General features: G+C 38.3%; 1 protein-coding gene across 1 annotated transcript; it reads left to right on the top strand.

Moving 5' to 3' along the window:
* The first annotated feature begins 2,208 nt into the window (after positions 1-2,208).
* Positions 2,209-5,708, top strand: sox7 (SRY-box transcription factor 7). Its single transcript, XM_084091348.1, has 2 exons — positions 2,209-2,636; positions 3,903-5,708. The coding sequence occupies exons 1-2, from the start codon at positions 2,405-2,407 to the stop codon at positions 4,835-4,837; spliced, it is 1,167 nt and encodes a 388-aa protein (XP_083947474.1). The 5' UTR covers positions 2,209-2,404; the 3' UTR covers positions 4,838-5,708.
* Positions 5,709-13,295: the final 7,587 nt, after the last annotated feature.

Genomic DNA, 13,295 nt, shown 5'->3' with positions numbered 1-13,295 from the left:
GAGGTGTGAATCATTGAGCACAACGACCGGTTTTGATGAGTAAGATGATGTAGATCCAGTACGGGGAAATCTGTTGTGTCACGCTGTTAAATAACAGTTTCCTCCAGCAGAAATGAATAATGAGACTAGATGTAAAACACATGATTTCTGAAGAATGGCTTCATGGATGTATGCAGACGGCCCCATCAAAACAGGTTTTATCATCTCCCAACTAAATATAGCAATCTATTTAAATCAACCTTTAAACACCACCATTGCGATCTTTTAAAATCTACGCACAATTGACGAAATAATCAAACAGTCCTTTGAAGCAAAGGGAAACCAGTGTTACCACACTTTTTATTTACTTAATATCTCTAGTGGAACAAACGGTAAGCTAAGCTTTAATTTGCACCTAGTTGGTGAAAACATTCACGACAAAATATGTCTTTAAAAAAAAATCAGTCCCAGCCAACCCCAACATGCATTTATTGTTAATTATTCAAATTTTATATCCAAATGCCAAATAACCCCACTCACACTCTCTCGAGCCTGGCATCATCATTTATTGCATGCTTCCAAATTTTAAATCAAAATTCATAAAATGGATAATCCCGGTCCTGGCCTCTGATTGCTATTTTTTAATGCAGGTTGTGCCTAATAACACCATTTAGCCGTGACCATTCACAATATAGCATGGCCTCTTGTGCCTTATTGGTTAAATAACTTATTTTTTAAATAGCTTCCTACATCCACATTTTATAACAACTTCAGCTGGATTGGGTGAATATTCGATTTGACATTGAAAAATTAAGGAATTGTCCTTACTTTATTTTACAGTGTCCTTACATGTACTTTACCATAGTAATAAATTATGTATAATTACATGCGACTAACCCTCAACCAAACCCTAATCCTTAACCCATATAGTAAGTGTTGTTAATTAATATTACTCAGTACTTAATAATTACACTGTAACAATGACAACTTAAAATAAAGTGTGAGAATTTTTAATTAATTATATATAGCCTATATGTATGTATGTATATTTATGTATCAAAAGCCTCTATAAGCCACCCTTGTCAAAAATGAGATAATAATATTGAGTGAATGCTCTCCGCACATAGTATACGTTCATCAAATACTTTAACTTCAAACTCACTAAATCCCAGCCTCAGTCCATTCAGAAATGCCGGTACTTGAAACCTATACATAGCAGCCTGATAAAAATGTTAATATTAAACAAAAACATTAGACAGACTTAGAGGCTTTTGCATCTGAAGTCGTCATATAGATAACAGACTATGTGTAAAAAAATAAAAACATATAGGCTACAGTAGGCCTATATGTAGCCTACTGGTGCTTTGAAGAATCTAGAAACCAATACCTTGATCTGAAGAACCTTGTGACATCAGGAACCTTTTTAATCTCCAAAGAACCAGTAAAATTGTTCTTGATTTTGAGAAAGTGATTTGCTGAACTTAAGAACCATTGAAGAACCTGCAATTAGTAGGGTTTATCCAACCAAACAGGCCCCTTATCTTGTAAGATAAACTAGAAAAAAAAAGAAAAAAAAAAACTTTATTAGTGTTAGTTAGTAGGCTAGTCAATTGCCGTCACTCAGATTCGCAACCTCCATTTCTCAAAGCAGTGATTTGCCTTCTCACCTCTGATGACATATTCCGTAACACTCTCACTGGGCCCATAACCTGAAGAGCACACAGATAACTCACGAAATACGCTATCTTTCACAACATCCAGTCGCTCTGACTGGGACATTTTATTTAAACAAAACAGGCACAATCACTTATAGGTCACATGACATAGGGGTATACCTTGCAGTGTGATTGCCTGTCTCACGAACATAACAAAACTGAGAAAACAAATACAGCATAATATTATTTATTTTATACGTCTTAACAATTATATTATCTTATTTGTCTGTTGAATAATTGTTATGAAGTGTCTACTAGCCTACATTGACTGAAAACGGGCAACAGCCTTATCCATCACTACCATCAAAGACAAGTAACGTGTCATGAAAACAAACCCAACCAACAGCTAATGACGTGATTTAGTAGTAAAGATGTTGAAATATTTTTGTCACCTCGTTTTTTCCTCACCGTCGTTGGTCTCAGGTTGCAGTCAAGGAGGAGCTGAGATCCTCCCGTGGGCCTGTGCTGGAAGCTGCTCCTCACATATAAAGCGCTTCCCAATGCCGGAGGAAACAGTGAATCACAGCTTCAGAGGAGGGAGTCGATCTCTCTCACAGTGCTCTTCAACCACCAGCTGCTCAGTCAAATTCATCTCTTACTGCGCCTTTACTTTGATTTAGACTCAAAACGGAGAGAAAATATCTAGGTTACATTCGCGCCAGAGAAACAAAGTTTGAATTAAAGGGGAAGGGGAAGTTTTGAGAGCGCACATGGCTGCTTTGATAAGCGCGTATTCGTCCTGGCCGGAGAGCTTTGAGTGCTCTGCGGGAAACGCGGACGTACCTGACGGACACACCTCTCACAGAGCTCCCGCGGACAAGGTGTCGGAGCCGCGCATCAGGAGACCCATGAACGCCTTCATGGTGTGGGCCAAAGACGAGCGCAAGAGACTCGCAGTGCAGAACCCAGACCTCCACAACGCCGAGCTCAGCAAGATGCTGGGTAAGACATTATCATTATTATTTGTCTAATAATTACTATTAATATCAACATCTCATTATTATTATTATTATTATTATTATTATTAAAGGAGATTGTCATTGGCAAGTTTTCGAGACTTCATTGTGAGACTTCATTCTCTGTTGCACAGTTGTTTTATGCATTAATTACATAAAGTGTGATGTTTTATCCCTTCTAATTGTAGCTAATAATTGTAAACTAATTGTAGACATAAGTTAAAATACTTTTTGGTAGCGGAAAGCACACAGAAAGCGTTAATCTGTCCGAAACGGACCTGAATTGAAAATAAACTGAAACAAAACCTAAATAAATAAAGCAGTCACAGTGAGATGCACCTTTTTAGATTGTATTTAATTAAATTTAGATCAAGGGCACATTTATCATTTTACAAGTGTGGGAGATTTTTTTCCAAACATAAATAGCATACTAGGCCTTTATAAATCTGTAAAAATAATTTGTTTGTAAAAAAAAAAAAGAATAAAAAAAGATATAGATATATAGAGAGAGTAGGCCTATATAAAATGTAAAAATTATGTCAATACTTAAACCATTTAATTAATGGTAACAATAATTAGTAAAATAATATAGAATAATTAAATATATAAATAACATAAAAATAATTTTAAATTCATATATTTGAAATCAGTCTGATCTTCAGGTTTGCATAAGAAATAAAACAAAAATGAAAAACCTCATTGGATAATTAATAAGAAGTTTTGGAACTATAATTTGCATGTGTGAGTCATTTCAGTTTTTTACTACTACACATTTATTTTCTCTATACAGCTCTGGTTTTAAAACACTTTCAAGTATTTTTAAAAACTAAAAATGATGAAATCAATATAATTACTGCCAATATTGGAATTCAAACATTATAAAATTAATGCCAAGCAACAAATAATGTAGGCTACCGTTAAAAAGTAAGTTAAATACCGTGGTGTAAATTGAATTTTTTTTTTGTAACTGACATTATAAACAATTATAGTTGATGAATATTTCTTTTGAAATATTCAAAAATGCTTATAAAGACATTAAACTAGCTTTGTCTGCTGCAGAATATAAGCAGACAAACTAAATGTGTCTGTAAAGACCATGCTTATAATGAACCATGTAATTATGTTGTGTTGGTGCTAATGTGATTGTCAAGCTATTAGTTTGTAATTGGTCAATCTCAAAAACTCCAAATAGATCCTTTAAAAAAAACATTATTGAGTCTAATGTGTCCGTTCTTTTTTTTTTCTCCAACAGGAAAGTCATGGAAAGCTTTAACTCCACCGCAGAAGAGACCGTACGTGGAGGAAGCGGAGCGTCTGAGGGTTCAGCACATGCAGGACTACCCCAATTATAAGTACCGTCCCCGTAGGAAGAAGCAGCTGAAGCGCATTTGTAAACGCGTGGACCCCGGCTTCCTCCTGACCACCCTCGGTCCGGAAAACTCCCTCCCGGATCCTCGCTGCTGTCACCCCCTGGATAAAGACGACGAGAGCGGTGTGAGTGGCGGCTTCGGTTCTCCAAGCGCAGCTCTACCCGGCGTCAGGGTCTTCAGAGACCCCGCCAGTTCCAACAGCAGCTTCGATACGTACCCGTACGGCTTGCCCACGCCACCTGAGATGTCGCCTCTGGACGCCGTGGATCATGAACACCAGTCCTACTACTCGTCCTCCAGCTCGGTCTCCACCAGCTCCTGCTCGTCTTCCGCCTCTTGCCCAGACGACAGGCGCCCCACGCCGGCGCACATGAGCAGTCCACCCCCTTACCATCCCGATTACTCCCAGCAGGCACCTCTGCACTGTGGTCACATCCAGATGTCCCACCAGGGAAGTGGGGCGACCTTTATCCCAGCACACCCACTGTCCTATTACAGCCCTTCGTTCCCACAGGTTCAGATCCACCATGGGCACCAGGGGCACCTCGGCCAGCTTTCACCCCCTCCAGAACAGGGGCACCTGGAGGGTCTGGACCAGCTGAGCCAGGCTGAATTGCTGGGTGAGGTCGACCGAGATGAGTTCGACCAGTACCTAAATTCCACCAGTTATCACCCTGAGCAGGGTGGGATGACAGTCACGGGACACATCCAGGTAACGCCGGCTTCCGTTTGCTCGAGCAGCGCTACGGAAACCAGTCTCATCTCCGTATTGGCCGATGCCACGGCAGCCTACTATAACAACTACAGCATTTCATAAACGCCAAAACAGGGACAATTGACACAGACAGAGACTGTGGGCTCGACGTGGGTCAGCAATATGACTGGCAGGTGAAAGGGGGGCTGTGGAGGGAGCGGAAAAGAGAAGCTACAGGAAGTCAAAGGACACCTCAGGGATGCATAGATTAAAAAATAAACTGAAGTTCATTCCCATCTTTGTTTCCAAAAGGAGAACGGAAGTAAAAAAAAAAAATTGGACAAACATAGAAATGCTCTCATATCTTGCCACAAAAGCATGTACATATGCGATGAAGCTTATTTATATATCGAATTGCTTTGCATTAAAGCTTATTGTATTGTTTTTGTTTTTTTTCAGTCCAGATATATTCAGTTGTTTTGTTTTTTAAACCTCAATTGTTTTACCTCAAGAATTATTTAAGTGAGGCTGGTCTCTTCCTTCATAAGACATCATTTTGAAGGAAATGTTGCCTTTTCTTTTCCCTTTACATTCATTTAAAAAAAAATTATATGTATACTCATAAACAGTTCAAAGAATAATAATAATAATGAATACTATTGTATGCCGATTTAGGTTTGCCATATTAATTTAATTCAAATAAAATTTTGAGTTTATACATTTAGCGTTCTCGTTTGATGTCCACACAGATGTCAATAACAAGAGGAGTAACGTAGCCCATTATTGATGTTTGTTGAACACCATTCTTGATGATGAGGTCTTTTGATGAATTGCATTGTGTTTGCCCATATAAGTACAACACAGTGATCCTGTCTGTAGGTCTGGATTTGAGAAAAAATGTTGCAGATGCTCATCATTTTGTGATATATTAAGTGAATGTTCTGAGGTCCCATCTGAATTAGATGCGGCTAAATAAAAACACAATATAAATACAGGAGAAAAGACTCTTGCTTTTGTAATTACAGGTAGATCAAGGTTGTTGTTGTTTTTTTTTTGGGGGGGGGGGGGGGACTCTCTTAGTAAGTAAGTAAACTGCTTATTACTGTTTTTTTCAGTGTAACTATTATTATTCAGATCTTTTTTAGTTTAATTAGTACGATAGTGATAGTATATATAAATAGCTTTATTTTTATCATTAGTGAGTATAGAAACTGATGGAAAGTTAAAGAATACTAATAACTGTTCATGGATATTTATCCACAGTTATCTCTTAGAAATATTTTATTTATAGCTCAACATTTATGTTTTTGGAGCTTTTTTCCATGCATTTTTTAGGACCGTTTGAGGTCCTTTCAAGAAGCTGACCTGTGTTGGTGTTGTGCGTGGCGGGCCGTCGCCATAACCACTGGCGGTGTCCACCCTACGTTCGTAGTTTGCTATCAGCAACACCCATTATGCACTCAGTTTCACTCCTCCGCGGATCAGAGGATTAGTGTAAAACAGGCTCTGCTGTTTTTCTCTCCGCCTCCATCTCCACAGGCCTTTTGTTTCCCTTATTCTGGGTGCGTGTCTTAAGCAGAACGCTGGAACTCCCCTCCTACCCTACCTTCGCCCCCCTCTGCTGCCCGTCCTATCTTGCTGATGCAGACTTTCATAATCTCTGCGAAATAAATAAATACACCTCGTCCCCGTCAACTGTTTTACACGTTCAGTTTTTTCAACGTTTTTGCTCCCTCTGTCTCTCTCCCTCTCTTTTCAAATTCCTCCTCTTTTTTGATAAAAGGAATCTGAAGTGGGGGAAAGAGGGAGGCGGTGGCGGGCGTTTGACAAATCCTGGAGTCTGGCTTGGTCTTCCTGCGTTTTTTGGGAACGGTTGAGTCGTGTTTCTTGTAAAGAGGATGTGGCGGAGAAGCAGTGTTTCCTGCCTGATAAGAGTAAAGCCTCTCTCCGTCAGGATGTTTGGGCCCCGGCCGGTCCCCGCATTAAAAGAGCCCATGGCGAGGGAAAGGGAACCTGCTGTTCATTTTAGCTGGGAGGAAACATGGCTCTCGTTGATTAATATCTCACACTGTGGTTTTTTTAGGGCTTCGATTTGACCCTCCTCTGGTTTGGCCACACACCGGGCTCAGCACAGATTTTCTTAATCTGTCTCTGTCACTGGCTCCAAAGACAAGTGCTAGTAGCTCGTGGTTATGATGTGAGTTGAGGCATCGTATGCGTTGTTATGAAATGTTTTGGTCAAGGCACATTCATCATGCGACTCCAATTTCTTTTCACAACTGAGGTTGTTATTAACAGCCTATGACTGAATGCTTAAGGTTTGGGAGAAAGGGGGTTATTGGGGCCACCAGCCGCAGGCCGAGGCCTGAATTGTGGCTTATGACACTTATGAACTTTTAGGGTCAGAGTAAGTGGGCCCAATACAACCTATTCCACTGGCCTTGGGGAAGGGCATTGTGTCATGGTGGGTAACATGCACTTCAACATCAATAAGTATATACTGTACATTTTAATAGTTTGATTTCAGTTAGACTGACACTGTAATTTGTCTACAACTGACCTCGCCATTGTGTGCTTGCTCCAAAAGACAGAGGTAATGTGTATTTAAATTCGCCATGAAATGGAATTTGCAATGTATCCGAGTAAAACGGCTTCTTGAACAAGAACAAATGTTTGGCGGGACTTGATTTTGTCCATTGAGAATTGATTGGATCGTTGGATGGTTGTGGTTTGCTACTGGTCGATCTCATGTGAGTGACAGGTTGCCCCGCCCTCACGCCAGTAAACACGTAATCAGAGAAGAAATGTCACTGCAAGAGGGAGGGGAAGTTATTCTGATTAAAGATTGTGAGGGCACATGAAAAAATAAAAAAAAATAAAAATAATATATATATATATATATATATATATATATATATATATATATATATATATATATATATATATATATATATATACTGTATGTGCACAAATAAATCATGTATAATAAATGCTGCAATATATAAAAAATAAGAGTTGTCTATTTTGATTTCATGCATGGTGACTTTAATCTACCATTAGGTACCATTAGATGAATTCAGGTAAATTGGGTGGTTTAAGCTTGCCTGCATCTGAAATCGCATACTTCCCTATATAGTAGGCAAAAAAACAGTATGTGACAAAATATGTATTCACAGTACTAATAAAAGAGTAGGCAAAAAGTACCCAGATGACCTACTACTACTGTAGAGATTCTGAAGTGTTCATATGATGGACACTTTACTATCCCATGAGGCCTCAGGAGAGGATCTGTGAATGACGTTATTTTAAGTCAAGTGATGATGATTGATAGACATGTGTATTCTACATGCCAGACGACTCATCGTCATTTATTGGAAAAAGACAAAAAGGCCTACTATAACTCGATGGTTAAGGGAAATATCTTCATGCATTGTAATGGAAAAGATAACCTATATTCTTAAGGGTAAAGAAGACCAATTTAAAGACCCTTCAAAAAGTCCCTTTTTATTATTTATTGAACATGGGGATGTTAACAATATAATAGAGGAGGAACAAAGTGCCTGATTAGGTATTATATTCATATGAAAATATATTTTAATTTGCACTATATTAATGTAGTACCTCCAGATTACATGCACATGTTCATATTATAGAACATGCTTTTTTTAGTGGTCGCAAAGTAATTACTTATTCAAAAGTAGGCCTATGTGATTTTGGACGCAGCCCTTGGTTGTACTGTGCTCAGTGGGTTTACACCAGGGGTGTTCCTGGAGATCTACCTTCCTGGGGCCATCCATAATGGTAGATGAACAAACTCAGGGTTACAGGATTAGCTTCAAGTTGACAAAACCAAACCATTTCAATCAGGCTTTGTTGGTTCCATGACACTGATCATCAACTTTCACTGTCAATTCAATTATAATAGACAAGTTTGTATTTAAAAATATTTTAATATAAGCCTAATGACCTTTAATTTGGAGCAAGAGAAACTGTGGGAATGATTTTATTGTGTCAGACATCACAGTTTGCTCACAGCTGATTGGTCCAATTTCGGTTTGAGACATATGCCTACCTAAACATTCCGTTTTTCCCGAGAGTCTCCCGTATTTCACACCCATCTCCTGCCCTTCTCCCTGCTTTGGATAAAAGCGTCTGCTAAATGCATAAATGTATGGCCCAAACCTCGTTATATGAATAATCACATCAATATAATAATAATAATGTGTTACATTTATATAGCCTAGTGCTTTTCTAGGTACTCAAAGCACTTTTAAATATGGAAGGGGGGAATCTCCTCAACCACCACCGTTGTGCAGCATCCACCTGGATGATGCGACGGCAGCCATATTGTGCCAGAACTCCCACCACACACCAGCTTATTAGTGGAGAGGAGACAGAGTGATAGAGCCAATCAGTATATGGGGATGATTAGGAGGCCATGATGGACAGAGGCCAATGGGCAAATTTGGCCAGGATGAATGTATAATATATTCAATAATATTTTATTGAAGGTTGTCCAGTTGCCAGATCTTGTATGAAACGCATAGCCTACTCACAAAATCAACAAATCATACAAATCATTGACTACAAATCAACCCATTTGAGATCTCTTACCGGTTAGAGATATATCTAGAACTGTTGCTGTTATCAGTTTTCATGATTCGATTCTATTTTTGATTCATAAACCTGCGATTCGATTCCGATCTTGATTCAATTCGATTCAATATGGATTCATTTTGGATATCAGAAAGGCTACATGTAATTTTTTTCCCAAAAATATCTAATTTTGTTTCCAAAAAAAAAAAAATAGGTAACATGGAACCTTGTCAGCTGGTACATTATTTTTATTGGTTCAAATTGACTGATTCATATACAATTAAAGGCAGTTTTTATTTATATCCCAACTTTTTAAAGAGTAAAATATAGCATGTACCGGTAATAAAGTGCATATATATTTTTTTAAATTCTCCTCACTAGAGTTATTCTAGCTAACTAAATGATGGTCATTGAATTGCTTTTCTGAGGTAGGCTAGGCCTAAATGTAACGTTTGCAAGCTGTTTTGTTGACTTAATGCATGAGAGTTGGCAGTGTTTTATCAGTTGTTTTTAATTTTACTCATAAAACCGATTCAATATAAGGGAATCATAAACTTTCCAACGCTGCATAAATGAGAAAAGCACCGTTTAGGATCAAGTTCATTCAAATTCATACGGCGCATGCGAGAGAAAAGACCGTTTAGGTCAGGTGAGCGCGTTAGATTCTCTCAGCTAAAACAACGATGTAGTGTTGCTTTTAGTCACGTTAGTACGCTCGTACATATTATATTTCAAATAGATTAGCACTATTTTAATCATATTTCACTGGACACATTACCCTAATTAAAAATAAGACATAATAAGAGTGTGTGAACCGTTTAGGTGAGTGTGTTTTTATTTTATTTTTTTAAGCTAAGCGATGTAGCATGCAGTCACGCAGATGAACTGTCCAGCTCGTTACTGGACATATTTCAAAATATTATACTATATTTTAATGATTTCTCTTGACAAATTAACTTAAAATAAGAGGTGTTTTGCAGCTAAAAGTTAAAAAGCCTTTAGTTTTTTCACCACTTCTCATAAACACCCCGGCCCATTGTAGTCTCTGTGGAGACTGCTGACTTTCAGGAAACCAGGGCAAACAATCAACTCATCTGCTACAATCTTTTCCTGTGTGAAACTTGAATAATTCTCCATGCAACATACTAAGAATACACTGCACTCAATGTCACCCACAGAATGGCCTCTATTTCCATGTTCCTCAAATAGGCCAGAGTGTTGGCTAGCACTACAGTGCCTGAGAATTACATTAATGTGCAGAATGTTTTTCTTTTTATGTGTAAAATGAAGTTATGCATTCTTTATTCAATTTAAAAATGAAAACAATCAACTTGTCTATTTTAACAACTTATCCATGTCTATTTTTGGTGTACAATGTCCATAAAACACTTTCACACTGTATGAATTTGCGTCCATCTTACTACAACCCTTTAAGACAACCCTTTAAAAAAAATCCCCCTTTTAATGGGTTCTTGTTGTTTTTTCTCTCTGATTGCTCCCTGGATCAGCTCCATTCTCAGGTCAGCTCTGTGGAACGTGGATGTCAGGTAGTCCCAACTGTTTCCTGTTTCCTCAGCAGTGACGTCACATCGCTGGGCAAATATGCAAGAGAGCAGTCCAGCACGCGCCATCTTCCTCACAAGGGGTATCTGATGGTGTGACGACCTTGCTGAGCACATCTGGGTAAAGTATTAAGTGTCCCGAGGGAGAGGAGGTCATGCATATTGACGCCCCTGTCGGAGACATACTGGCTCGAGCTCTGACTGGGTGTGGACAAAACCCACCTGATAACGTCAGCCCATATGCTAAAATAAGTTAGACAGCACATACTGTACACTGTCAAATTGATTCTATTGATTCAACAATAGAATACTGTGATTTTTACTTTGAAATTAATGCAGGCAGATGCAAATTGTTCTGGGGAAAAAAAAATCCTGGACCTTGGACCAAAATAAACCAGCAAATGCAACTCTATTTATTTATAGCCAGTATAGTACTCATACAATAACAGTTATGAGATGACTAATACAGAAGCAGATCATCATTAAGATTTTACAGCACATGCCGCTACATCACAGTCATTTCGTGCTGTTCTTCAATGTGAATTCACACTATACAGTCCAATTAGATTGTATTAAATTATAGCGCTACAGTAAAAATACTGTATGGCAACTACTAGTAAAAATATACAAAAACCACCCACACTACACTATTTTTTTTTTTTTTTTTTTTTTTTACAGTGTTGGGCTGGTCTGGAGCTTTGTGTCATGATAGTATTATTTGTGTCACGGATAAGTGTGTAGTAAAAAAATAGATTTGTGACACGGAATGAACGATATAACAACTTTTAATAAACACCAAGAATGATAATCACTACACACATTAAACATTACATGTGAGGATGGCAATCAAAGAGACAGGGAACAGGTGTGCACTAATTAGAAACAATGGAAACAAACTGAGAACTCGAACTCAGGCAAAACAGTGACAAAGAAAGCCATGACATAAAAATTAAACAGAACATGATTCAGAAACAAAACAAGACATGAATGTGACAATATCAGCGGAGAGAGACATCACAAAGAATGATGAGAAAAGAAGAGTTTCAAAGTAACAATAATCCATGGAAGTCTATTTTCGCCTCAGTGTAAAAAAGAAAAAAGGTAAATATGAGATCAGTTTTTTAATGATAAAGTATAGTCACAATTGTGAGATATAAAGTCACAATTTTCTGAAATAAATTCACATTATGAAATAGTAAGGCAGTTATGATAAATAAAGTTGTAATTCTGAGATATAGTCACTATTATGAGATAGTTTGATATAAATGCTGCTTTCTCGTGTTATCGGAATTATCGTCAATATGAGGTTTTTAGGTAAAAATTACACATGAACGTCCTCTGAAGTCGTATTTACCATCAAGTGAATTATGAGAAATAAATTCACATTGTGAAATATTAAGTCACAAGTATGAGAATTGTGAGATATAAAAAAGATGCAATTGTAAGATAGATATAAAATCGCTATAACCTTTTTATTTTTTACCAATTTTGAAGCAGAAACAGTCTTCAATAATAACCTAACCACCCTCATAAATTTAAATCAACATTTGGTTTCCCATACAACTACTGTAAAGTTATGGGGGAACAGTGACAGTGACCCTGTAATTTTACAGAACTATTGTCTCATATTAAAGTATGACAACAGTTTATACCTAATCCCTCTACTATGTCACAGCAAACTTTCGAAACGGAACAGGAGTCTGTGTCTGTCAATATGGTCACTGCACATACCAGCATGTGGATTGAGAAGAAGAATAACCTGCTTACTATTCATATTTGGCATCCATTACTGGTGGCTGGGGATTATAGGTCTAGCTGTTCTCCTGCATTCCTGCTCATTGTGGTAGAACAACAGACTCGGCAGGCAGATGTGGTGCAGGCGTGGTGCAAGGCCAGCTAAAGAATGGACCAGACCCGGCCCAGGGCCCTGTGCCATGTGGTGGAGCCAGCGCATGGATACAGATGGGAACCCCTGGAAAACTTGAGGGATGCTGCAAGCAGCCAACGGCCACCCACCTGTACCTGCGTGTGAATACGCCAGCCCTGTTGAGTCCAGCACCTGTTTACCGCAGATACTGAAAGGTGCCATTAACTGAGAAAATGAGGCTGGAGTTCCACTGCCAACCACGGGAGAGGGAATACAGCTCCTCATTTTCCTGCTCAGCGGTAAGCGATTCCAATATCAACATTTTACGCCTTTTCTCCTCCTGCTCAGCATTGTCAGGATACTTTCGCCATGCATACTAATTGTGAAATGTAATGTTTTAGACAACGGGCTTTAGACAACTTATCAGAACATGGTGGAAAAACACCTTATGCCTACCTGATACTAAAAATAGATTTGTAGCATTATACATGTTATTACTGTCAATTTTGATCTTTTTAATGCATTTTACTCACCCCAAACTTTTGGGGAAAAAAGA

The sequence above is a fragment of the Abramis brama genome (assembly GCF_963993115.1).
Source record: "Abramis brama genome assembly, chromosome: 18".
Classification (NCBI taxonomy): Eukaryota; Metazoa; Chordata; class Actinopteri; order Cypriniformes; family Leuciscidae; genus Abramis; species Abramis brama.
The sequence above is the reverse complement of the archived record's forward strand: the minus strand, read 5'-3'. Positions and strand labels throughout refer to the sequence as shown.

Bases quoted from the DNA above. Each gene is read 5' to 3' on its own strand.
- sox7 (XM_084091348.1), top strand. From the start codon at position 2,405: ATGGCTGCTTTGATAAGCGCGTATTCGTCCTGGCCGGAGAGCTTTGAG. The intron at 2,637-3,902 runs GTAAGACATTAT...TTTCTCCAACAG, and splicing joins CGAGCTCAGCAAGATGCTGG to GAAAGTCATGGAAAGCTTTA.